The following is a 27871-nucleotide window of genomic DNA, read 5'->3' as shown; positions in this document are numbered from 1 at the left end:
TTTCAGTATTGAAACTATTCTATATTATGTAAAATCACAACACTCTATGGCTTAAAGATTTTTTTAAAATTTTAACATTGTACTGTAAATAAATAATATGATCTTTTTGGAAAGATGGAAACAAATGAAATGACACAGCTTAAACCAAATTCTATTTGCTCATGTCATCCTCTAGTGGCTAAACCTTAAAGAAAAAAGAAAAAAGGCAAGGCAGGAAGAAAAGAGAGGAAAGGAAAAGAGAAAACATAAAGAAAATTACTGCATTTGCTTCTTCTATAGGTCTTTACTAAATCTTTATTATATATACTGTGTGTTGAGCTAGATAGAAATATGTAAAATAGCATAAATAGGGTAAGGATATATGTTTATAGATCACAATCCACAAAATCTTAGGACTGAAAGGAACATCTAGTCTAATTTCAAATTACAAGGAAGGAAACTTAGGACCAGAAAGGTAATGAAGGTCAAGGGAATGAGGTAAAAGGAATGAAATGGAGAATGTAGATTGAGAAAATGTAGGTGATGTAAAATATATTTTTTAATTTTAAAAATTAAAAAAAAAGAGAAAAATACCTTATTTTCATTGGTATGAATGCAGCATGTAAGATACAATCTACTCCTGCCAAAAAAAAGTTTTCAAAAACTCTATCTTTTTAAATGAACAAGGAGTCAAAATCCTTTAGAAGAAAGTCATCAAGCATCCCAAAAGTTGAAGAGTATCAACTAATTACCTCTGATCTGGTATTTGTATAAATAATATGTAAATAGTAAAAGGTAAAAAAGGTCTGCTATCCCTATCGTTAGCTTTGGTTTACTTCTATCACATAAGTCTAATATAGTAGTTCACAGATCACTTAACATACAATTAGAAAGTTAACAACTATTTCTATCTGAATAGATAAGTACACAGGACAGTTGCATACTAAAAATATATTGGTATCCTATCTTATTTGCTTTAGGAAACTCAAATCATTCTCCTTTCATTGTTGAAAAATAATACTTCCAATAAACTATCATAAAAATGAAAACAAAGAGTCTCATTCCACTTCAAAAGAATTCCAGTGGCTTAGGAGTGTACTAGATGCTTTACTATTTTCCTTACCTATTTAAAAGTAAACAACATTTCTGAATGAGAAATACAAAGTTGTGAAGAATAATACCAAACAACAAAATTCAACATTAAGGCAGTAATTTAGACTTAAAACATCTTAAAGGAACAAGAGTTGATATTACCTTCCACACCATTTTTGAGGAAATATGAGAAATAATTTTGCAACTGCTTTATTTTCTTTATGCAAAGTTATCTAATTAGAAGCTGTTCTTCCAAGGGACTCCTTGTACTGTGGCTTTTAATAAATATTTTAAAATAATTACATAGAAATAGATAATGAGAAGGCACTGACAGAATACAAACCAGATCTCCAAGTAATCGTTTGTGGACCTGAAATTAAGTCTAAAATCTAAACGACACAAACATACACACGTGTGTATAAATTACTAAGCTTGTCTGTATTTTACCTCACCTTTAGAGATTTGGCCAATGCAACATGGTTATCATAAACTAGGACGTCTGCTGTCAGATTGTGTAATTGACTAATACGATCTGCATCCCCTTCAAGAGTGCCATCTTCAAATAAGACCTTCCAGGATGGAAATGGAGGTTTTGTACCATCCCACACCTAAAATACAGGAAAAACAAAGTCCAAAGAAAATTTTACACGAATGTTTAAGCAAAAAAACTCACTTAATGGTTCTATGACATGTGGCTTATTAGAGCTTTCTAAAATATAACTCTGAATTACAGAAGTTGGGCACTGGCTGGAAGTAGGGGGTACAGTAAAGGGATTAATCATGGTTGAATTCTACAAGCTTTCACATTGTAAAAGAACAACGTACATTGTTCTAGGCACTGTATTAGGCCCTTGAGATAAAAGACAAAAACGGAGAAATCCCTCCCCCAAGGAGTGATGTTTTTACTGAAGGGATACAACATATATTTGATAAATACTAGATCATTTGAGAATGGAGGGAAGACCTAGGGAGATCGACATTGAGAACAGATTTTCAAAAAGATAGCACCTATATTGAGCTCAAAGAGTTAAGAATCCTAAGTGATGGGGGGAAAGATGAGTGTAATTCAGGCATAGGGGACAGCCCAAAAGGGAGCAGATATAGGAGGCAAAATGTCAAAATAATATGAGTTTGCTGAACAGCTAACAGTCCAGTAAATGTGAAATTTAGAATGAATGAAGAAGTCTATGAAATACGGCTGGTAAATTAGCTTAGAATGAGACAGTGAAGGAGTTTAAAAGCAAAGTTGATTTTTTTATAGGTGAATTAAATGGTTAAATATGTGTTTTAGAAAGATCATTTTGATAGTTGTATTTCTAGAATGTTGGGTCAAAATTAATGATCAGTGCAATAACCAACCAGGATTCCAGAAGACTAATGATGAGGCATCCTATAATCTCTTGGCAGAGAGGGGTGTCAAGAAAAAGAATGAAACATATATTTTTGGACATGTTCAATGCAGTAATTTGTTTTACTTGACTATGCACATTTATTGCAAAAATGTTTTTCTTTCTCTTTCATTTTTTTTCAAATAGAGGTGGAAAAGAAAATACTTGTTTAATTGAAAAGAAAAAAGAAAAGAAAGGAAGTACTGGTGTACCCCCTATGTATCAAAAGGTGATAACTCGTTGGGGGAGCGGGAGGTGAAGAAAGTGCTTTGTAATCTACCCTCCCCTCAACCCCCAGGAAGAATGCCAGCCTCTTGTACGCAAAGATGATTTCAATCCTGTCTCCATTTCTCCACTATTTTATGTGGGGTCTGGCACATAGTAAGTACTTAGTAAACGCTTACTGAATTGATTTCTGGATGTGATATTTAAAGAAGGCCACTAGTGAATATTTAGGTTAAAGGCTTCACGATCCTGCTATTTTAAATTTGTTAAAAATAACCAGGGATATTTAACCCAAAGAAAAGGGGGCATGCATGTGTGCCTATATGGATGTGTGTGTGTGTTTGTGTGTGTGAATATTAGATCACAGATTATAAGCTAGAAACTCTTCAATTTATATAAGAGATCAAGGTCTAGGGAAGTTAAAGGATTTGTTACACAGTTGGTAAAGGGCAAAGCCAGATTCAAACTTGGTACTCTGAGTTTGTTACTAAGGACAGAACTAAGAGGCAAAATGGAGGGTGGGTGGGCATAAGAACTGTACTTAAGGAGGAGAAGCATCTGTTAAGCTCCCATTATAAGCCACGCACTTTTCTAAGTGATTTATAAATATTGTCTCATTTGACTGTCAAAACAGGCCTGAGAGGTAGGTGCTATTAGGATCTTCATTTTATAGTTGAGAAAACTGAGGTAGAAAGCAGCTAAGTGATTTACCCAGGATCATACATTAGTTTCCGAGGCCAAGTTTGAACTCAGGTATTCCAGGCCCAATGCCCTATCCATTGTACCATCTAGCTGCCTATATTTATCTACTGTTAAAGACCTATTTTAATTATATGTCTTATTCCTCTCCCTCACCCCCATACCAGAATATAAAGTACTTTTAGAGGAAGGAACTACATCTTATTCAAAACTTGTCAAATCATCAATTTAGACTGGAAGGTACCTTTGAAGTAATCTAATCCGAGCCCTTCATTTTATAGATGAGCAAACTGAGGCCTAGAGAAATAAAGGATCTTGTCCAAGTTCACACAGGTAGTAGAGGATGGAGACAAAAACTGACGCTTGACTCAATGACTCCCTTTCTGTTATACCATGCTGCCTCCTCTTTCCTAGTGTTTTATACAAAGTACATATTTAACAAAACTCTTTCAAAATGAATCTGCTATATTTTCTCCCTTCATTTGGACAGATGGTGAGCATTTCACCAATTATCACATTAAGAATATAAAAATGTTATTTAAAGGCCAGGTATGAGACTCTGAAAGTAAGAAAATTTTCCTTAAATAAACATATATTAGTCAGGTGCAATTCTGACAAATATGATTTTGCTCAAGACCAGTCAATTTTCTTTCAATCAATAAACAACAAAATTTTACATCATTAGTTAAAATATCAGTCAAAGATGTAACTGAGAATAACACCACAATACCAACAAAGCACCACCAATCATAGTTATAAAAAGACAATTTTAGATATGAAGCATCTCTTAAAGGTCATGAAGCCATCAAAACCTTGGTTATAAATGATCATTTCAGACCATCAGTTAATAATGAGTTTAAAATGTAGGAAAAGGAGAAAACGACAGAATATATAAATTCAAGTTATTTCTATTTGTTGACTGATATTACTTAAATACATTTACTATTTTATTATAAAATTACTAGTCATTGAATGACCAGAAGTAATGTGGGATAGTGAATAAGAGAATTTCAAGCCCCAACTTTGACAAGTTTACTGGTCTTGTGACTCACTAACCTGTCAGTGCTCTAGGCAACTCTAAGCATATAAACCATAGAGAAGGTGCTGACTTGTATTGTTTAGATGTTTCCTCATCTGGTAGTTTCCTAAATCAGTGAAATCACAGGTCTAGTTCTATCAGTACCATTATAAAAACTTTATTATCAAAAGAAAAAAAAATCCTTAGGGACACAATATTCTGAGAAAAACTACTTTAAATCCATCAACATATTTATATTAATTCAAGTAATAAACAACAGTATTTTCACCTACACAGAAAGTGTTAGACTAATACTACAATGGCTAGGTCTTAACATCCATTCTACATGAATTTAGCTGAATTAAAACTTAATTTTTTTTAAAGTTCCTATAATTACTTCACATTAAAATGTAATTAAAAAAATAGTAAGCAGGTATATTTCACCAGAAACAAAATGAACTCTGAAAAATTAGACGCCTATCCTAAACTAATAATAACCTTAACTACTTATAACGTGACACCTACCTTTAGAAGAACTGAAGATCCATCTACTTCTGCTTTCCCTACAAGTTCACAAGTCAAGTCAAAAAATTGCATCGCCTTTACATCAGACAATTTTATTAATGCCCCAGAGGAGGAAATATGATTAGCTGCCCAAATACGCAATGCTTCTATTGTTTTCTGGTCATCTGTTGTGAAAGTATATATTTTACTTGAAGTACGAGGAATTACTGGAGTTCCCAAAGTTCCCTCAAATGTAAGAGATGAAAATCCAACGGTAGTAAGACCTTGAATTTCATTTTTATATTGCTGTATCTGAAAGGAGGAGGGAAAAACAGCTTAGTTGGACAGAGAATCATTTATGTAGAAATGATTTTAGAGATGAGGTTCTTTAGATGGTTTAAACAAATGAAAGATTATGAATAAAATAAAAACATCTTATGTTCATATAGGGCTTTAAGATTTTGAAAGCACCAATCCAATAAACATTTAAGCAACTACTAAGCACTGGAAATACAGTTAATAAAAAGACACACACACATACACAATTTAATTTGATTTATACAACAGCCCTAAGACACAGGTAACATAGGTTTTATTTCCCACTCTTATGATAAGGAAACTGACACTCAAAGACATTGCCTTGAACATAACCACAGAGCTAGCTAGAAGTGAGATTCAATACCACATCACTCCTAACTCCAAGTCCAGCACTCCTTCATTACAACATGGTATCTTTCATGATCATGCTTTGAATTAACCATACCCTTACATAGAAGTTGCCTTCCCCTCAATTATTAATCCTTTTACTTTCAGTGTTCAAATATAATAGTCCATGTTGTAGATCCTTCCTACTTCTAGCTGATAGTTTTCCACATGACATATTATGTTCCACTTCCCAATATTCTGCAATCCTTGTTCAGTTTTGTCTACCAGGAATTCCTAGTATGTGTACCCTAGTAAGTGGCCACCTTGAAATATTTAATTTTCTTTAGGTTTCTAGCACCAATAAATGAGATAAGTATATACACTAAGCCCAGGAGCTCCTAAAAGGGTGATGGGGGCCAGTATTATACATATGACCACTATATTATTTCAGCAGACAATGATAGCTACTTTGGTATTTCTCAGAAACAAAAGGTAAATCTGGCACAGAAAATATGCACTGAGCACTTGATTACTGATGCAAATTAGTAACTGAAGACTAACCTGAAGGTTAATTGTTGTTACAATCTTCTAAAAATCCCTTAAAATGTTCCATAATGTTTAATGCTGAAAAGAATTAATCTCAGTATTCAAAGGAGGACATCTAAACTACCAACTGCCAATATGAAAAAAAAATGCTTCAGATCACAAATAAGTAGAGAAACATAAAATAAAGCAACTCTAAGGTCCCACCTCATACCCATCAGAGTGACAAAGATAATAAAAAAGGAAAATAACAAATGTTAGAGGGGCTTTGGGAAAACAGTCATATTAATGCACTACTGATATTAACTACGATTGATCTAGCTATTCCAGAAAGAAATTTGGAACTATCCCTCTTCGACCCTGGAAAAACAAAATAAAAGACTACATTCTGCATACCCGCTGGCCCAATGATGCCTACACTAGATATAAACCCAATGAAACCAAAGAAAGAAGAAAAGGACTCTTATGAACAAAAATATGTTAAGTAGCTCTTTTTGTAATGGCACAGAACTGAAAAATAAGGGAGCAAAAGACAACATCAGTTGGTTAATGTCTAAACAAGCTCTAATACATAAACATAATGAAATACTATTGTATGATAAAAAAATAATGTTGTTGATTGTTTCAAAGAAGCCTGGAAATGTATGAATGGATGAATAGATGCATAGAGAAGTAAGCAAATCCAGAACAACTTATATAATAACAACACTGTAAAGACAAAGAAATTTTTAAAACTTAAGAACTATAATCAATGAAATGACTAAAAACAATTCCAAAAACAATGATGAAATATGCTACCCTCCTTCTGACAGAGAGGATGATGGATACAGGATATAGATCAGATATGTGAGAATGCTTTTTACTTGATTATATACATTTGTTACACAAGTTTTGTTTTTCTTTTCTTTCTTCAAGTGAGGTGGGAGATTGGAGAGAGAAAATAAAAGCTTATTAATAATAAGAAAAACACTCTATTTCAAGGTTAAACAAACAAAGATGGTACTCATTGATTAGGAGATGTTTGAAAGAATTGTGGCATATAGATTTATTTCACCACAAGAATATGATAAATATGAAGAATTCAGAGAAAGGAATAATAAAGATAACTTGTGAACAGATGCAGAACATAAGAAGAAATGGGTACAACATGTACAGTAACTACAACATAAAAAAAGTAAAGGCCCACTTAACTTAGATTAATTGGAATGATCAATGGTCCATGAAAAATAGATGATAAATTGCACTCTTTACAGAGAGGTAAGGAACTAAAGGCATAGAATAGTTCACCCATATACATTTGTGGTCAAAGGACCAACTCAAAGAACTTGTGAGGGATTCATCACAAGAACACTGGCCACCAAGAATTAGTTTTCTTCAGAAATAGCAATTCACTGACACAGTGTACTGAAGCAAAGAAGGTTTATGATTTGTTTGGGTGGAGGCAAAAATCCATACCAACAAAATCACAGATCCTTGGACTATGAAATTAAGCATGTCATAATTAAGACATGCAATGATAGTAGTGGTAACCTTTGTTGCAGTCCTGAAAAAGATCTATGAAATATGATTCTTCATATCAGAGAAAGGGGGAATGCTCTCTACCCCTTCTCAAAGTACCATTCGTGTGTGTGTGTTTGTGCGTGCGTGTGTGTGTGTGTACGCATCTCAAATTTGGCAAACCTCCCATGAGTAAGAAAGTTCTCTGATGCCAGGGACCATTTTATGTCTTGTCTGTGTATCCCCAACGCTTGGCATAGTGACCTGAACACAAGAGTGCTTAATAACATTGTGCCGGATTGGATTTCTCTGGACAGTATGTACACAGAAATGTATATAGAGTATGTATACAGAAATACATTTTAGAGTCACTTCATGCCTCTTTTTTTCTCTCGTTGCTAACCTGACTTTGGATATCTTTACGCCAGGTTTTACCTTTTTACTCTCCTGGCATCTTCTTAAACATGCAAAGTGAAATCTTTTTCAAAGCCATCATGCTTATACACATTGGCACAATACCATTACTCAATTTACTTTTAGAGTTCCTTAATATGAAACTACCTTTATTATCAGATTATATCTTACCCAAGGAAACCAGATTCATTCTTTCATAATTATATGCTTTGGCACAAATAATGGGAATTACCCCCCTTGACCAGCCACTAAGTATGGCTTTGAATTACTTTTGGCTATTTTGATTTATATGTGTGTGTGAATGAATGTGTGTGTATATATTTTTTCAATAATATTTCCCTTAATCCAACCATTCTGGAGAGCAATCTGGAACTATGCCCAAAGGGCTACAAAAATGTGCATACCCTTTGACCCAGCAATATTGCTTCTAGGACTGTATCCCAAAGAGATTGTAAAAATGGGAAAAGGTCTCACATGTCCAAAAATATTTATAGCAGCATTCTTTGTGATGGTCAAGAACTGGAAATTGAGAGGATGCCCATCAACTGGGGAATGGCTGAACAAGTTCTGGTATATGAATGTAATGGAATACTATTGTGCTATAAGAAATGATGAGTAGGAAGACTTCAGAGAGGCCTGGAAGGACTTATATGAACTGATGCTGAATGAAAAGAGCAGAAAGACTTTCAAGTGTCTTACTAGGATGATAGAGAAGAATGCCTGAGTTCAACTACTAAAGGGTATGTAGGAAGGCTCACTTCGTTCTGAGGTTTCAATGGCCTTGATGAAGAGATTTTACCCAAGCTTTGGGGTATCATGTAAATGACTTCATAAAAGCAATAGTGAGACAAATAATGGTGTTTACATGAGAGTGACAAGAGAAGATACTCTGGAGATGAAAGTAACTTGAACCAGGACTTGTGGCAATTAATGACAGTCAAGTCTAGGCAATGGTTCTTTTCTCTCCTCTGCTTTCCCTGAGAACAGTTCTAGAAAAATTTCTTGTTGTTGTTCAATTGTTGTGTCATATCTGACTCTACCCTCCATGGGGCTTTCTTGGCAAAGATACTAGAGTGGTGAGACAAATGAAAAACCCAAGAACCAGAGTTTCTGGGTAATTAACTATCAATTTATTAGACTAGCTGATAATAAATTGACAGTCAATGGTTTCTCTCAGTAACCAAAGAAACTTAATGGAGACACTGAATGCCTTGAATATTTTTTTTTGAAAGGGAATGATGCCCTGTCAGAAGAAATCAACCCTGTCTGGTGAATAATTAATGAGACTGTGGGCATATTAATAAGGAGGTGGGCTAAAAGTCATTAGCTCTTCCTGCAGAGAACTTGGCTTGATCATGAGACTCAGCCACCTCCAACAATCTGGACAAACCAATCTGGTTGGTCTTCTCTTTCATGAGCTAGGTTATTCCAATAGAGGGTTACAATGCAAGGCCCTAATGCTTTGGGGCTGGAATTCACCTAGGTTAGATTCTATTTATATCATAAACAGAAGTAAGGTCTCCTAGTTGGGTGGGGTCCCACTCAAGATAGAAGAGCAAGCTCACCAAGGATTTGGACAATCTCATCTATCAGTCACGCCCTTCAGAGACTGATTGAATGGACTGCAGGGGCTAGTCCCTGAATGAGGAAATAAAACAGAAAAAAGCCTTAATCCTAATTTCATAATTGGTTGTTAATATAAAAGAAAATAATCATTTCTCTCAGTGATTTGCTATTTCCCTCTCCAGTGGATTAAGGCAAACAGAGGTTAAATTACTTGTCCAAGGTCACACAGCTGGTAGGTGTCTGAGGAATGATTTGAACTCAGGTTTTCCTGACTCCAGGTCCAGAGCTCTATCCCCTGAGTCATCTAGCTACCCTGGGAAAAATTTCTACCTGGAGTTTAATCTTTAATCTTTATCTTAAGTATTGTCCTTTACCCCAAGTCTCTAAGACCATTGAGAGGAATATAGGAGAGAAAGGAGTGAGTTTTGCATCCTTCTAAAACTTGTTTGAATGTCCATGTGCATTTCTATATTACTTGATATAGCTAATGAACTATAACACAGGCATTAGCTGTGATTTAGCCTATGCCTGTAAGTGCTTGATTTAAGACATAGAGGGAGGCTAGATCATGGGAGAAAATGTTTCCCCTGTTTAGACCAGGGTAAGGGACAAGCCAATTACAAAAACAGTTTCAGTAATTTTGCTAATTATTGAGCATATTCTAGAGTGTATCCCCTAATCTGCCTTTAAACAAAAAGAAAAAATTGAGATGAGGCAATATAAGAGAGGAGTGGCTATTAGGATGATTGGCACTGAACGCATTTGAGTGACACTGTGCATCACACACTCACACCATACAAAACCATAATAGATAAAACAAGAAAAAAAGTAAAGAGTGAGAAAGAAAGTCCAAGACAAATAGAAAACTTTACGGGGTCAAGTGTGTAGAATACTGCCTTAAAGAGCAACTGAACCAAACAGAATTTGGTTCTATATCTGGCTCTGCTTATGTTATAATTTTAGTTAACTAATTTACCCTCCCTAACTTATTTTTTTTCATTATTAAATGAGTATATTACCAGTTGATCAGCTCACTGACTTAAAGCACAAGGTAAATGTCAATTATTTTAGTACTGTTACAATCAATAATAATTCATTTCTATGATGACATTTTTCTAAGTAGCTTAAAAACCAGGGTGATTCTAATCTATTCAAAAAAACAAAAGTTAGATAAGAACTAGAAAAGCTTTTGGGGATACAAAAATGAAATGCCATTTACCAGAGAATTTGCCACAAGGCAATTCATTACTTAGTTTGTCTTTTTCTCAGCCCTCTGCCACCTTGAGTGGATTCTGAAATTACTGAAAAATCTTTTAATCTATTTATATAAATAGAAAAATCTATTTATCTAAATCTATTTATCCTCTTTTTTTTGTGAGGATTCTAGGACACTACACTCTCCCAGAGCTACCTCCCTAATCTTTCAATATCTATTTCCTTCACTAGTTTATAGAATGTCACATCAGGCACTGGAGTATCCCATTTACAACACTGGACCTATATTAACAAGGAGTCATCTGAGACTTTGTTATAATAGAAAGTAATGAATTCACTGACAGAATTTAGGAAAAGTATAGAGAAAGAAGAAAAGTGGAGAACACAGCTTCATGGAGTAGACAAATGGCCAATGATAAAGCAAAGGAGCCTGGGAAGAATAGATCGGGAAGGCAAAAGAAAGAAAAGAGAGTGGTGTCATGAAAAAACAAAAGGAAGAGAATAACTCAGAATGACAGGGTGGTCAGCTGTGCATCAAATACTGTAGAGATGTCAAGTATGAAAGCTTAGAAAAGGCCACTGGATTTGGCAATTAAGAGATCATTAGTAACTCTGGAGAAAGTACTTTTATCTTCTGCTACTTAGCTTAAAACTCAGAAAAAAAAATTCTCAAGGCAAATTTTTAGTCAATAAAACAAGGATGGACTAGGAGATAACTAAAACCATTTTAACTTCAAATCTTATGATTACTCTTTATTTTTAAATAAATGGTTATTTAACTATTTCTACTCTCATTGACAGGACCTTAGTACCAACCCTCATTACTATGTGCTAAGAAGAGTACAACACTACCTTCTTACCTAATCTTACTGCCCACAATTTCTATTCTCTACAATGGAAAATAATATCCTTTCTCCAAAGATAAGAGTATCTAAATCCTCTGCCCAAAACTCTCCCAGGATATCCTTATTATTTACCAAAATCCAGAATAAACTCCTTAGCATTCAAAGTCTCTTGAAATCTGTTGTAAGCCTGCATTTCTAGTCTTACGTTTAATTACTCAGCTACATTGCCTTATTTCATATTCTAAAGAGACATACAGTACAACTAGACTACTTGCTAATAATTGTACTCCAGAAATATCTCCTGTTGCTCAGATCTGAGCCTTTGTTTACACCATTTCCCCCGGAATGCCTTTCTCCTTTTGTCTGGTGACACCAGAAACTCATCCTTCAAGTCCCAAATCAAATGTTAACACTCTAGTGAATAAGTCATTCAGGAATGACATCTTCCACCCAAGACCTCAAAGAGCACTGTGTACTTGTATTCTACATTTGTATTACAGTTTAACTTAAAATTACTTTTGTCTTTTATATTTTTATGAACCGTTGAGCAGACTTGAAAGAAATGTTTATGAAAGAGATTATTATGTTGTGAGTTCCTTGAAAGCAGTGAAAACTTTCCACCTAAACAAAATTACAGTACTTGTAGTAAACCAAACCTCTGGTCATTCTTTGACCCTTCTCAACAAGTTTAGCATCTGATTTAGCATCTTCTTTCTCCTTCTGAATTCCTGTTCTTAACTGGGCAGGAGTTGAGAGAAGCACTTAAAGTAAAAGGGCACCTTAATATTCAAGTAGATGTTTTCTTAAACTTCCTAAACTCCCATTTCCTCAAACTCCTTAAGTGTTATGGCCTCTTCTTTTGCTCTTATCTTACACCCACAGAGGGACAGTTACATCCTTAGTCACCACTATCCACAAGTTTCCACTATGACTCTCTCTTATAATTCTACCTCTACTTATATTTCATCCTTCCCATACCTCTGATCTTTCTAACCCTCAATACCTTCTCAGACATTAACCTTGCTCTGACTTCACTTTCTACTGTATCCAAACTCAACCTGTTAGCTAGATTTCAACTCTATAACTTTCCTTTTAACTTTATACCTTCCTCTGCTCTTGAATCACTTATCCCTTTGCCATATCACTGCTTGTCTCTAGCTAAACCTTAGCCCTAGATTAATCCCACCACACTTTGTACAGACAGATAGATGTATTTATTAAGTTTATGCTATATATATTTTACAGATACTTATCTCCTTCATTAGATTCTAAGTTGTGAATGATTGTTTCATCCTTTTATATGCATCCTCAGTATGTAGCACAGTTTGTGGCACACTGCAGCAATACTTGTTGAGAGATAGATGCTATTTCTTTAATATTTCTTCTACCTCGTTTATTACAGCTTTCAGTTCATACTGAAGCATATAATTAGCATTTACTGGGTTTGGCAAACAATAGTCAAATATCTGTAATAGTTATTATGCATTATGAAGTAAAAATTGTACCTTGAGTCTATGAAAACGAACAATGTCTCCAATTTTGTAGATTACTGGAAGTGTATCAAGATTTACACTAAAAAGCAGACAGGTTAACTTGGTATTGGACTGGTCCATAATACTTACAACTGAGCAATAATCTGAAAAATATAAATTTACAAAATTAATACAATTTGACTTTTGTTGTCATAAAAAACTTTTAAAATAAAAAGTGCATAAACCCAAAGACCCCAGACTTTGGGATAAGAACTATTTAACAAAAACTGCTGGGAAAACTGGAAAACAAAAGTGCACAAACTGGGTATAGAACAACCTCTCACACCATATATGAAGATAAGGTCAAAATATGTATACGATTTAGACATACAGAGTGACACCATAAGTGAATTAGAAGAGCATGGAATAGTTCAACTTTCAGATCCATGGAGAAGAAACTATGACCAAACAAGAGATACAGAACATTGTGAAACGTAAACAAGCTAATTTTGATTATTTTAAATAAAAAAGCTTTTGCACAAACAACATCAATGAAATCAACATTAAAAAGAAAGCAGAAATCTGGCAAGCAACATTTACACTAAGTGTCTGATAAAGAGCTCATTTCTCATATATAGAAAACTGAGTCAAATTTACAAAAATATAAGTCATTTACCAACTGATAAATGGTCAAAGGATAATGAACAGGCAGTTTTCAGATGAAGAAAGCAAAGATATCCATAGGCATATGAAGAAGAGCTCTAAATCATTTTTGGTTAGAGAAATGCAAATTAAAACAACTCTGAGGTACCACCTCACACCAATCATATTGGCTAATGTGACAAAAAAGGACAATGACATGTTGGAGAGGACGTGGGAAAATTGGGGCACTAATGTGCTATTGGTGGAGTTGTGAACTGATCCAACCATTCTGGAGAGCAATTTATAACTAGGCCCAAAGGGCAACCAAACTGTGCATACCCTCTGAGATTCAACAATATCACTAGTAGAGGTCTGCATCCCAAAGAGATCATAAAAAAAAGGAAAAGGACCTGCATGTGTAAAAATATTTATAGCAGCCATTTCGTGGTGGCAAAATATTGGAAATTGAGGGGAGATACATCAATTGGGGACTGGCTGGACAAGCTGTGGCAGATTAATGTAATGGGATACCATAAAATAAGAAATGATGAACAGGCAGATTTCAGAAAAAACCTGGAAAAACCTGTATGAACTTATGCAAACTGAAATGAGCAGAATCAGGAAAACATTGTACACAGTATTGGCAACACTGTGTGAGGATCAACTATGACTCAGCTCTTCTCAGCAACACGATCCAAGACAAGTACAAAGGACATGGAGGAAAATGCTATCCACATCCTGATAAAGAACTAATGGACTCCGAAGACATATCTCAAAGCATACTTTTTTCACTTACTTTATTCTTTTTCATGTTTTTTTTTCTTTTTGATCTGTTTTTTCTTTCACAACCGTGACTAATATGGAAATGTTTTACATGATAACACATGTATAATCTATATCAAACTGCCTACCATCTTAGGAAGGGGGAAAGGAGGGAAGGAAGGAAAAAAATTGTAACTCAAAATCTTGTAAAAACGAATGCTAAAAATTGTTTTGACATGTAATTGGGGAAAAATAAAATATTAAGAAAATTAAAAGTGCTATCACTCAATTAGCAATTACTACTCACCTACTGTATCTAAGCACTGTACCAGTTCCCTAGGATACAAACACAAAACGAAATAGTCTCTGTCCTCATGAAGCTTACATGTTATCAGGAAGAAAACATAAGATTATCTTTAGTAAAAATTAAAATGTTTCAATAAGTGAACAAATATCTATTAAGTTCCTGTATGTGCCAGGAACTGTTAGCTATAAAGAATAAATCAATTCCCTCTCTCAAGGAGCTTACATTCTAAGATTTGAAAGTAATTTGTGAGATATTTGGAATTAAAAGAAATACAATGATGCCACATACTTCTGCATAATATGTAAGCCGTGAGGAAGGAGACTCCATCACATTCTGGTTCCCCCTTTTAAAACAAGGACATTTTTAATTAGCCTCAGGTGAAGAGTTTTCATATAGAGTAGACACTAATAAACAGCTGTTGAAAGAATGACGACAGTAACAAAGTCCATAGACATTAAAGCTAATTAATTAAGGAGGCTCTTGTACCTCTTGTAGAGTGACTCATTTTGACTCTTTTTTGGACTGTCCTCCCTTAGAAATATTACTTGACTCAGCCTGCTCATGTAAGCATTCCATTAGTAATTAGAGCCACACATGAAACTAGCTTTTTACCTTGAATATAACTAGTGGTATGACATATATAATACTTGCTTAATTTTGTAAATATCTCAGTTGAACTTTAAGAATAATTCTATTTCTTCTTTACTGATATTTTCCTTTTTCTACCTAGGTTATGCACATACCGTTGTTTCTGCAAGACAATTTTCTGTCTCACCAGGAAGTGATTCATTAATATTTTATTTAGTAAGCCATTTCTCTTGTCTTAATTCCCTTCGACTTTCCTCTTTCTTTTTTACTTTCTCAAATATTTTTGAAAAATCTCCCCTTAGTTATACTTCAATATTTTAATTCAGATCATAACCTATCCATGCCTTTTCATCTTCTGTAAATCATGTCCATATTTTTTTCATAGGTTTTCCATTGGGAATCTATACAACATGCTGGAAGCCTTCTCTTACTTCACAGAGTCAAAAACATCAATTAATTAGACAATGAATAAAAATCAACATATTTGCAATATCAGCAAATATGTAGATGTCTGTAAATGGTCTATAAACTTATATGTATTCCTAGCACCCTTTGCTCCCTTTCTGAAGAAATGGGGGGGGGAGGAGTGAGGGGGCAAAATAAATTTGCAAATGTCATTTAAAATTTTTTATTGCTACAAAAATTACATAAATGGTCACCCTTCTCTATTGAAAAGAGGAACATTATAGGAGTTTAAACTTTTTCACCATGGTATCACTAGGCTCTTTTTCCATATGAGAAAGTAGAGCCTTTGGGAGATATGCCCAGCCAAGGAGGTATGATAAAACTTAAGGACTAAAATGAGTATCTGATCTTAAGTGAGGTGATTGCTTAACTAAGAAACTCAATAAAGTCTCTTTCTTCCAAATATAAAACCACAGTCATGGCTAATGTATAACTTATTAAATGTTTTACAAAAAAGTGAAGCATGAAGTTTCTCTGTGTTTTGGGCTCTTTTTGGAGAAACAATTTATAGGTGACATTACCTCATGATGAATTTTTTTCAAGAGATCTGTAACTAAGCTTCCCTTTGTGAGTTCAAGAGGAACTTTGATTATAAGCTAATTATTATATAACAAAAAATATTATAAAAAGTATAGTGACACCGGGTTTGGTTTGGGGTACTTCTGGAAAGGCCGACATTACAAGCACTGCAGTGGAATAACATGTATGCTGTTAAGAATATTGGCTCTAGTCAGAGGACCTAGAATCAAATTACATTTCTCATACTGACTATCTACATGTCCTTGGATTAGTTTCCTCAGCTTCAAAATGAGTAGATTGGATGAGATGGCCTCTAAGATGCCTCCTAGATCTCAAATGATCCTATACTGAGAGAAGAAAATGCAATCTGTATTTTTTTAAATAAAAAAGCATATATGAATAAAGTAATATTTTTATGCTTTATTAGTTAGCAGACTTGGAAATATTTTTCAAAATTCAACTTATATTATGTATTTTGTATTTGATTACTTTTCATAGGAAAATAGTTTTCTTCACTAGCTTGTCTCATAAATTATACTGGAATTTGGGGACTAATTTTAGCTATGAAGTTTGCTCATTTATCACTAATAACTGTTGGATATCTCTAGACTTTCTTTAGGTCCTATACCTATTAGAAATTTGACATGTTTTGCATAGATTGAGGCTAAAAGTATAATTTGTGTCTGCATAGGTTAACATCAGCATTTCTTAACCCACCCCCAAACATAGCCAGTCTGACATGATCAGAATAATATTTATCAAGGAGCTTTCAAGATCAAGGTCTTTCCTATGATACAGAAGTCTAGCCATTCTGGAAAATGGCACATACCTACATAAGCAGAACAATAAAAGTGTCTGATTTTAATTATATCTTCAATCTCTCCCTACTATCTATTTGCTGCTTTCCTTCTGCCTAAAAATACGTCTATGTCTTCCCCTTACTTAAAAAACTCTCACTTGATCTGACTATTCTCTTAGCTATCATCCTTTATCTTTCCTCCCTTTAATGGCTAACCTCCTTGAAAAAGCCATCTATAATCAGTGTCCCCACTTTTCTACTCACTCTCCTAAGTCCTTCCCAGTCTGAATTCAGACTTCATCAAAACTGCTCCCTCCAGTGACCCCTTAATTTGACAAATCTAATGGCCTTTCCCCATCCCATCCTTCTTGACCTTTCTGCAGCATTTAACATTACTGACCACCTCTCTAACTTCCCTAGGTTTTCATGACACTGCTCTCTCCTAGTTCTCCTCCTAGTTCTCTGACCACTCCCTAGCCTCCTTTGCTGGATTTTCATCAATGTCATGCCCACTAACAACAGATATCCCCCCAAAAGCCTATCTTAGGTTCTCCTTTACTCTATATCCTTTCATTTGGTGAACTCATCAACTTTCCAGTCATTCAGTGTTACAACCTAGGAGATATCTTCAGTTCTGCACTCTCCCTCATCTCTTATAACCAATTAGTGGCCAAGCCCTTTAGATTTTTATGTCATAACATTTTTCTCATCTTCCCTCTTTCTCTCCACCCACACAGCTACTACTCTATTCCAAGTACCCATCACACCTCATGACTAGATCACTTTGAAGGCCTCTTGGTTTCCCTGCTTCCTATTTTCTCTAACATTCTCCAACAGAGACACTAAACAATCCTTCGTGCTTTTAGCACAGGTCTGACCACAGCTCAAGAATATTCAGTATCATCTTACTCTCCCTAAGGTAAAATATAAATTTCAATTTGGCATTTGATACTCCTTACAATGCCTTTCTAGACCTATTTCATCTCATTCTTCTTATTAATATTCTGTTTCGGATCAAGTGGCCTGCTTTCTGTTCCTAGAATTTAATATTCTCTCTCCTGCTTGCCTAGCCTTCCCTGGAATATGTGTCTTCCTCACTTCACCATTCAGAATCCTTATTATTATAAATTATGCATATACATATATAAATCATTATCATTATTATTATTATAAATTACTTCATTTTAATGGACTACTTGATGGTCCAGCCAAACTGCTCTTTTTCTAGAAAAGCTAGTGGAACCATAAGAAGACCTTTAAAAGATTCACATAATCTGATTTCCAACCATGCACTGGATCATATTAGTTTTGTTAGGGACATAGAAAGTTGTAGCCTTTACATATAATTTTTACAGGACTGACTGTATTCAGTATACAACACTAATTCCAAACCCTAATTACATTATACTAACTTGCCTAAACAGGTTAGGCAAAGCATATAATTTTAACTAGTTCTTAATAATGTAAGAATAATACTGTCTTGCTAGATTATTAGCTCAGTGAAGACAGGACTTTCTGACTCCTTAGCACTGAACACCATGAATACAGCAGACACTTCATAAATGGTTCTTCAATGAATTGTCTCAGCAGTCGTATGAAGAAACAAAAATTTAGCAGCAATCAGACATCTTCCCTAATTTTTTCATAAGGGAAAAAAAAGCAGTTATTTTTCTTAAAGAAAACATATAATTCCTGTGGAAGATGAATGTGAGTTCCCAAACTTACCTGTGTTTCTTCTACTTTTTTTACTAGATAGGAAAACAAGCGAGAGTTTATTTTAATTGAGACTACTTGCTCTCCTCTAATAACTATTTCTCATTAAAACCTGGCCTCCAGCTATTCATGCTTGCTCAACTATGAGAGCTAAGTTCCTGATCTGAGCTTTCCCCAAGCCTTTTTCTGATATAAACTACAGTAAAATCTCAGTTTTGTTATATATGATCCTACCTGGTATTTCTTCTATTGTCTAGGTCACAGGTGTTTTAACTTTTCAGGATTCAGGGTCTCAGAGAATCTCTATAGCCACAGCTTTGGCAATAGAAAGCTGCAAGCTATTTTGGCTCTCAAAAGCTGAGAAGCAAGAGGACTTCTGCACTTATTCTATCTTTCTGGGATTCTGATCATTTCCCTGAAGGTACCAAGTCCTGAATTAGATGCTTACTTTAACCTTAATCCTCTGATAAAAATGAAATAAAATTAAAAAAAAAATTAATATATTAAAGAACAATGTTGGATGCAGTGATTCTGACATCTCTAATCCTTCAACTTGTTCTTCCAAGTTAGAACAGAAAAAAAAAGGAAAATTCCACAAGGCCTTAGTTTTCCTTCAAACTGGCCTAACTCAAAGGTATTTTCTTGCAAACAAGTTTTTCTCTCTAAACAGACAGCTGCTTTTATATGGTGCCAGCAAATGTCAGTACTATTCCATTCTTATTTTCAACAGGTAATATACATTTGACAGTACTTTCTTTAAACACTACATTTTCACCAAGATTCTAACCTCATTTTACTGAATATCTCTGCTTTTTTCTGTTCTATTTTGTTTTCTTTTCAGGAGTCAAATCTCTTTCAAACAGTTTTAAACTTTATACCACAAGTTTTTAAGTAGTACAATTTTATTCAAATTATTTTCTGAAGTGTGAAAAATTCATTTATACAGGGAAAATGGGACTAACCACTGAAACCATTATCTTATCACCATTTAATTTGATATTGAAATCAAGAAGCACAAAGCCTTTTAACAGAAAGAAAATCAGAAACTGAGGATAGAAAAGTATAATTCCAAAACATCTTATTTATTCAAGTTAAGTATTAAAATGAGATTGAACAATACTTGACACAGCAAAGTTCTTTTATTGTGGCACTTTGCCAATAAGATAGCTCCAAAAAAGCTGATATTTCTGATACCTTCTTGTGACCTGTGTCCTTAATTGGTTAGGTAACAGAGTGGAGAGAGTGAAGTACTTGGACATTTATTAGCAGTGTGGGTGTGCATGTCACTCAGCCTTATCTATAAAATGAGGATAATAACAGGACCTTAATTTATAATGTTGCTGTGAGAATCAAATGATATAATATATGAAATCCTAAAGTGCCATGTAAATGTTAGATATTATGCTATTATTATCAGATATGGGTTTTAAAAGTTAAAATACATGAAGCTTTTAACACATATAACATTTGCATATTTGGTAAACTGACACCCAACATTGTATGCTAAGAGCCTAGGTTACTAACTTGGCTTCCAAAAGAACAAATAATTTAAAACTTTTTAAAGCACAAAGCACACGCCTGTACTCTTTCTACTGGGGGGAAAAGCCAAAAAAAAAAAAAGGCAATTATTAGTCAATAATTATCATCTTTAGAAGGAAAGCAAAATTCTCAAAAAAATTTAAATAAACCCAAAAGTCTACGTATGAATTTGTATGTTTCTCACTAATCTCTAACTACTATCAATCAGTACTAAATTTGGTCCTAATCATGCCCCCCCCCCAACTGAGCAGAAATAACTATTCAAGGAATTATAAATTCTTTCTTATAATGCCAGTTTGGGGTTTTACCCAGCTGAGTTTGTCTCAAAACTCCTTGGAGATGGTTTTTCAGTGAGCTTTTGTTCTCTTCTTAGCTAACCATCTTTAAGCAAATAAGAAGGATACTCTTATTCATACTTGCTAGTACTACTTGCCAGCCTGCCAGCCTTTAACACTTCTGTTACTGAAGGTTGCACTTTTGCTTATCTTCTAAAAAAGCTGAAAAAGATCATGAGTAACAGCATGCCACTGATTGGAATAAAAACATTAGGATAGTCATTTTCCAATCAGTAAGTTCTTAGCTAGCCTTTAAGGTTATCTTTTCTATTTGAGGACATGTTGGTCCCTCTTGCCCTTCTCCCTGATGATACCATCAAAGGATTCAGAGCTAGATGGGACCTTGGATATAATCTAGTCCAAACCCTTCACTGTAGATAAGGGAATATGGCTTCAGATGAAAGGGTTTTAGCAAGCTTAGAAGAATGGTAAACTGCAGTACTAGGATTCTAACTCTAAATCTGGCGGTCTGGCACACAACCAAACTAGATAATGTACAAAGGAAATTATATGTTATAGATACAAAATGTATAGAAACTGCAAATCTTGAAGTAAACAAATATAACCTCTTATAAACATGCTTATATAATCAATCCTCTCCTGGCTTACTGAGGTAGCAGTAAGTCCAGGTCAGCAGGAACTAGAAAAGAGGGTACAAGTAGATATAACTACATCTCTTGGTTCAGTAAATACTGAGACCAGGACATTCTTTCCATCCACACAGACAGGTCCTACTAACATGCTTTAAATAGGTATATTCTGATGAGTAGATTAAACATAGTTCCAAGATCTTGTTTAAATGACCACTTACTGCTGCTATTGCTGTTGACTTTACTAATCCTGGCCCCTCTTTTCAGATAAATAGTACAAAGTTAAACCTTCATCTCAGGTCACATCATCATAAATTTGAAGAGAATTTTCTAATGTACTTAATTGAAAAGTGAAGTATAAGTTTTAGACAGTATCAGTGAAGGTCAAAATAATAAATTACAACTATGATCTTGAATTTTTTTATTCCAAAAGTAAATTTCCACAATTACATATGTGTGTGTATTCATTTTCTATTGTAAAATATATATTTTTTCATGATTCTATCCATTGGTATTTCCCTACACAACACACAGTGAATCTACAAGAAAATGATACAACACAAAACCAAGGCCAATAACATGCATTGACAGAGACGGTAATACAATTTTTAGGCACATAACTTTTTAAGTTTGTAATTTGGCTGTCATTAAAATTACACTAGAAAAAATCTCTTAAACTGGCTACCTTAACATTCTTCTCATCAGAATACTACTCCCTTTTCAGAGGGGATTTCAGCAACATATACACATTTATTTTGTCTTTCTTCCAGTCACAGGTTTAATACCTTTTTAGTTCTTCACTAAAATTCACCAACTGTAACTAACAAGAAAGGCCATTGCTTCTTTACTGGGTAGAATCTAACTTAGGGAGCAATCCTCCATAAGGCCCAAAGGCGATAATGGAGAAGTTCATAATTTGGTATATTTCTAGCTGGAGAAACCTAAAGTCCATGTATTTCTCCTCCTCACTTTACAGATGAAATTACTGAAGCCCAGAGATGTAAATGACACACTGAGCTCAGGTTCTCTAAATCCAAATCCACTCTTCTTTCTATTGTACCATGTTACTCTCAGCATTAAGAACTGAATAAGGAGTTAAACTATGGGAAAATCTTTCCAATCTGAGGTTCAAAACAAATAGCAGCACATTTTCTCTCCCTAATAGCCCTCTTCCCCACCACAATCTGTCTGTTTTTGTCCTAAGGAAACAAGCAGCAGACTGGCAGCTCTCTTCTCATGAAGGCTTAGTTTGCCAGTACCCTAGAGTGGCTATGTCCCACCATTACAAAGAAAGATTCCATCTAAAGAGTTCAGTACCCAATGTCTAATCTGCACAGGGTAAAGGGCAATATCTCCTCTAGGGAGATACCAAGCACACCTACGTAATCCCCGAAAATTTTTGCACAAAACTTGTTTCTTTTGCTTTTCTTGATTCAACAGTGTTGTTTTAAAAGAGACAGACTCTAACAAAAGAATTGCATTTAGACAAATAACTATTTGCAAATAAAATCTCCACTCTCATCCCTGTTCTGATCAGTACTACCCCTCAACTTTACTCAAACCTGGTTTGACATCTTTCTAGTAAATTAAACTATGCTACCTGAAACTCCCAACTTTATTCACAATTCACTACATCTTTCAACTTTTCAACCAATATCCCCTCCCCACCTACTTGCTTTAACTGAAAAGTAGATTTCCTCTGAGGACACTGCATCTCTTGGAACCCTCTTAACTGGAGGCAAGTCCTTCTTCCATCTATCTCTCAGCTTCCTTATAGGACTGACAGATGAAACTAGCACACTCTTTGAAGTTATGTTTGGCTCTTTTATGTTAACCTCTCACATCTCAATGCTTATCAAGTCTGTCTATTCTTCCTGTGAAGTTATTGCTTGCATACATTTTTTCCTATCACTACCCAATTGCCAACACTTTAACAAACACCATCATTACCAGATGTCTAGGCTGTTACAATGGCCTAATAGAATGTTGTCCTTCTTCAACTGTCTCTCCTTCATACAAATGACAGAATATGATGTTATATATAATGTCATATATATTATGTAATATATAACACCATAGAATAGCAAAATCTTAATAAACATATGCTGACTTGACAATATTCAATTCAAATTAATAAAATTTTAAATAGCATAACAGCACACATGAATTTCATTTAAAATCAAACTTTTCATAATACAAAATAAATACTGCACTGCCTTTCATTGCCACATCACACCATTCTATTATTTCCTGCTGCAAAAGATGTTGATCTTTCATGGACTTTGCAATGTTAGGGGATAAAGTGAATAAGGAAGAGACAGAAGAGGGCCAGTGATGTAACTGCACCATGTTCCTAGTTACACAATGATGGGATTATAATTTAATTAGTCACTGCTCAACAAGGTAGGGGAAACAGCATATGGGAAAATAAGAGAAACAGAAAACACTGCAATGTGGGGAAGGTGAGAGAAAAAAAGAGGAAAGAATACCACTAAAACTTACTCATGGGAAGGGAAGTTTATGTTTTGAGTAGGAGACCAATGCAATGGTGAAGATCAATGCAATGATGAATGCAAAAGTGAAGATCTTTCCCATTCATTAATAGGCACGTGTGACCTGCCTGGGTCAGAAAGAAGTTGGACTCACATGGACCCTCTGGTGGGAGGAGTTTATTGAATAGGTGGAACAGGAAAGGTGGGATGGGAAGAGGTGGTGCTACAGCAGTCAGAACTGCGGGAGAAAGAGGAGGCAGACAGCTAGGCTCCTGAGTGTTTGTTTATGGGAAGGCCCGAGCATGGGGAAGACTTGAGGATGGTGTTGTCCTCTGCATTGTTACTGTGTATAGATTTTTGTTACTGGATGGATTTGGCTTTCTGGTACCTGAATTAATATTCTGGCTCTCTCTTCCATGTGTAAAGTCTGTTGTATTTCACAATTCAGAACTGCGCCTGCATATTCATAGCCACCACAGGCGCTGTGAATATCGTATTGGTGCTACAACCAATAACGTCTTTTTGCACATTATGTAATCACCTTCTTGAGAAAAGGGGTTACCTCTTTGGATAGCACTCCACCTTCAGGGAGGATGTATGAATACTCAAGAGCAGGGAGAACCCCAAGTAGCTGAGGAACACAGAACTAGAAATAGAATAACATAGCCTTAGATAGAGAGATTGAATTTGATAAAGGCTGGTTGGACCAGCCCTCACAATTAGGAACATAGAACGGATTCCGACACACACAACACTGCTTCTCTCTGACACTGCTCCCTTCATGAACCGATATGTGATACAGTGTGGAGGGAAGAGGGTAGACTTGCTCTAGTAAGCTTATAAAAGGAAATAATACTAAAATTAAGAAAAAGGAGTAAAAACTTGGTACTTAACAAGCTTTACCCCCTTACAGGGCACAGAGAGAAGAAAAAAGGCCATAAATTAGAAAACAAACATTCAGAACAAATGAGAAAGAGAAATAATAAGAAATAAAAATCTTGGAGAAGATTGCAGTTAAAGAAAGTTGCATAAAAGATTGCAGGGGAGCAAGGATGGAATAACCTAGCAAAAAAGTAAGCATAAGCAAAACTAATTGCAAAAATAAAGCACTGTATTAAAAAGGGATAAAAATTAATTCAAAGGAAATAAATGAATAAAAACAAAAACCTAATAATCACTGCCTTCTCATCTTGTAATATCCCTCCACAAGGACCACCCCCCTTCTGCTGTTTGTTAATGAGTTCATCCTGGGACTTCCATTGTGCCATGCACCATCTTCTTTCTTACTTACTTCTCCCCCCTTTCAGTGCTCTTTTGTTTGTCTTCCCTCATTGGAACGAGACAGGGATTGTTTAATTTTGCTTGTATTTGTATCCTTGGTGCCTGGCACAAAATAAGTGCGTAATAAATGCTTATATCCTTCCTTGCATTTTCAATACATTGATGAACGTGTTTAGTAATATTGTATAAAGACTATTTTCACTGCATCTCACAAGCCTGCTCTTCTATCTCACTGTGATCATTTTGCCTGAAAAAATTTTTTGTACAACTTATTTTTGAACTGCTTAATTCACATTCTATATTATTGAGTTTCCATTTTAAGTCTGAATCCTTGATTCCTTTTATTGATTATAGTTTTATTGGAATGATTTTAAAAATTATATTTAAAATTTCTGCTTCTCTGAATTTATGAGGTATTCATAAGTAAAGCTGTCTCTCCTACTCAAAAGGTTTTCAGTGCCCTCTCCCTGTCCCCCATAAAACCACATGGCAACATACAACCATTTCATCCTGGCATTTAAAGCTTACTAATATCTGGCTCTAAACCACCCCTTTCTATCATATTTCCTACCCCTGCTCTTTATGTTTTGGGTTTCAGGTAATGTAACTACTGACTGTTACCATTCTCATCATGTTTTCTCCTGGCTGTGTGCATTTGTGTAGATCATCTCCAAGCCTAGAAAGTATTCTTTCCATACACCTGCCAAATAGAATTCCTCTTAACTCATCTAAGGTGACATCTACTCAGTGAAGCTCTTCTTGATCCCATCATTCCTGAAAGTTACCTCTTTTTCTCTCAAACTCTTCTCCATCAACACTGATTTTCTCAAACACACTAATCAAATGATGAAAAAATATTTTACTTGTATACTACTTCCCACTGAAGGCAGAGACTAGATCATTTTACAACTTTACACTCTCAGAGTAGTGACCTTTGCATGTCTGGTGAATTAGAGAATTCAGAAAACAAATGATATCAGCCTTATAAAATTTCTAGTCACAAAAAATGCTTTCCCAAGATTAAGGTGAACATTTTGTCACAGTTGATGGTTAGTCTTACTCATTTTCATTACTGTTATTTTACTTTTGAAATAGGTATTAACAAAGGGCAGAGCCAAGATGGTGGAGAAAACGGAGCTCTCCCAAATTCACCTCCAAACAACTTTAAAACAACCTCAGAAAAAATTCTGGAGTGGCAACGCCCCCCCAAAATGGGGTGAAATAATTGTCCAGTACAAAATAACTTAGAAGATCTTCAGCAAGAAAGATCTTTTGCACTGGAGTGACAGCACAGTCCAGTACAGCCATTCTCAACAAGTCAGCAGCAAGGCTCTGAGCCCTAGTACAACCCAGCAGCAGGCCTTGGGGGTGACTGAATTATCAGCAGTGGCTTTTCAAGCTCTCAGCCCACAGATGGTAAGGAGGTCAGAAAACTGGTCAGAAGGAAATTACAATGGTCCCTTTGCTGGCACTGGGTGCAGGTGTCTGTTGCACTACCCATATGCAGATGGGTAAGGAGGGGCACTATCATACCAGGCCCTATAGCCATAGAGGAGTGGGGACCCATGTCACAGTTCTAGGATGGAAAACTGGTCACTCCCAGACCAAAATACAGACCAGGAGAATACTAAATAAACCTCTTGGAAGAGCTTAAAACTACAGACCAGGAGAATACTAAATAAACTCTCGGAAGAGCTTAAAACTTACAGACCCCTATAACCAGGTCTGAAAACAGCTGCACAAAAAAAATTAAATTAAATTAAAAAAATTGAAGCTTGGGACAGTGTCACCTCCACCTGAGCAGCAAAACCCAACTTTAATATAAACTTAAAAGTTGAGTGAAAAGTGACTAAAGAAACAAAATTAAAGTCAAGAAATACACTGGAAAATGAGTAAACAATGACCTGACCATGGAAAGTTACTATTGGTTACAACAAATGAAGAAGTTTTGAATGCTGTGGTTAAGTTCACTTACTTTGGTAGTGTACTTTCCAGGGATGTACACATTGACAATGAGGTTGACATATGCATTGCCAGAGCTAACTCAGTGTTTGGGAGGCTCCAAAGAAAAGTATGGGATAGACTGACTATCAAACTGAAAGTCTGCAGTACCACTGTGCTCACCTCATTGTTGTATGGCTATGAAACATGGACAGTCTACTAGTGCCATGTCAGGAAACTGAATTGCTTCCATTTGAACTCTCTTAGGAAGACTCTGAGGATCACCTGGCAGGATAAGGTACCAGACACTGAAGTCCTTCCTCAAGCTGAACTGCCTAGTATTCAAACTATTTCAGAGAGTGCAACTCCAATGGCCTGGCCACATTGTTCAAATGTAAAATGTACGCTTGCCAAAAAGACTATTTTATGGAGAACTCACATGGGGCAGGTGATCACAAGGTGGTCAGAAGCAATACAAGGACACTCTGAAGGTCTCTCTTAAGAACTTTGGATTTGACTGTGCAACATGGGAGACACTGACATGCTCAGCATGGCGGGCCCACATCAGAAAGGGTGCTGTGTTCTATGAACAAAGCAGAATTGAGACAGTACAAAGTAAAACAAAGTAAACTCAAATGTTCACACGGACTAGCTGTGCCCAACCTCTGTAGACCATTCCGAGCTTATATTGGTCTGATCAGCCACAGCTGGATACACTGAAACTTGAATTTATCAAGTGAATTGAATTTATCATTTTGGTCCTCTTTGAGAATGAAGGACAACAACCAACTATGGT

At 35.3% G+C, this 27871-nt stretch overlaps 1 protein-coding gene across 4 annotated transcripts in view; it reads right to left on the bottom strand.

Annotated features, from left to right (window-relative positions):
* POT1 (protection of telomeres 1) overlaps nt 1-27871 on the bottom strand; it is a 115686-nt gene that overhangs the window by 32585 nt on the left and 55230 nt on the right. For 3 of the 4 annotated variants that reach the window (XM_072652840.1, XM_072652841.1, XM_072652842.1), the window contains exons 8-10: nt 13136-13266; nt 4927-5217; nt 1524-1679 (exon numbers count right to left, since the gene is read on the bottom strand). In XM_072652840.1, coding sequence (XP_072508941.1) covers nt 1524-1679; nt 4927-5217; nt 13136-13266 — 578 coding nt within the window. Of the gene's footprint in view, nt 1-1523; nt 1680-4926; nt 5218-13135; nt 13267-27514; nt 27538-27871 lie in introns of those variants that run through there. The other variant, XM_072652843.1, reaches the window with a different exon arrangement.

This window comes from Notamacropus eugenii, chromosome 3 (genome assembly GCF_028372415.1).
Source record: "Notamacropus eugenii isolate mMacEug1 chromosome 3, mMacEug1.pri_v2, whole genome shotgun sequence".
NCBI lineage: Eukaryota > Metazoa > Chordata > Mammalia > Diprotodontia > Macropodidae > Notamacropus > Notamacropus eugenii.
This window is presented reverse-complemented; position numbering and strand designations above follow the sequence as displayed.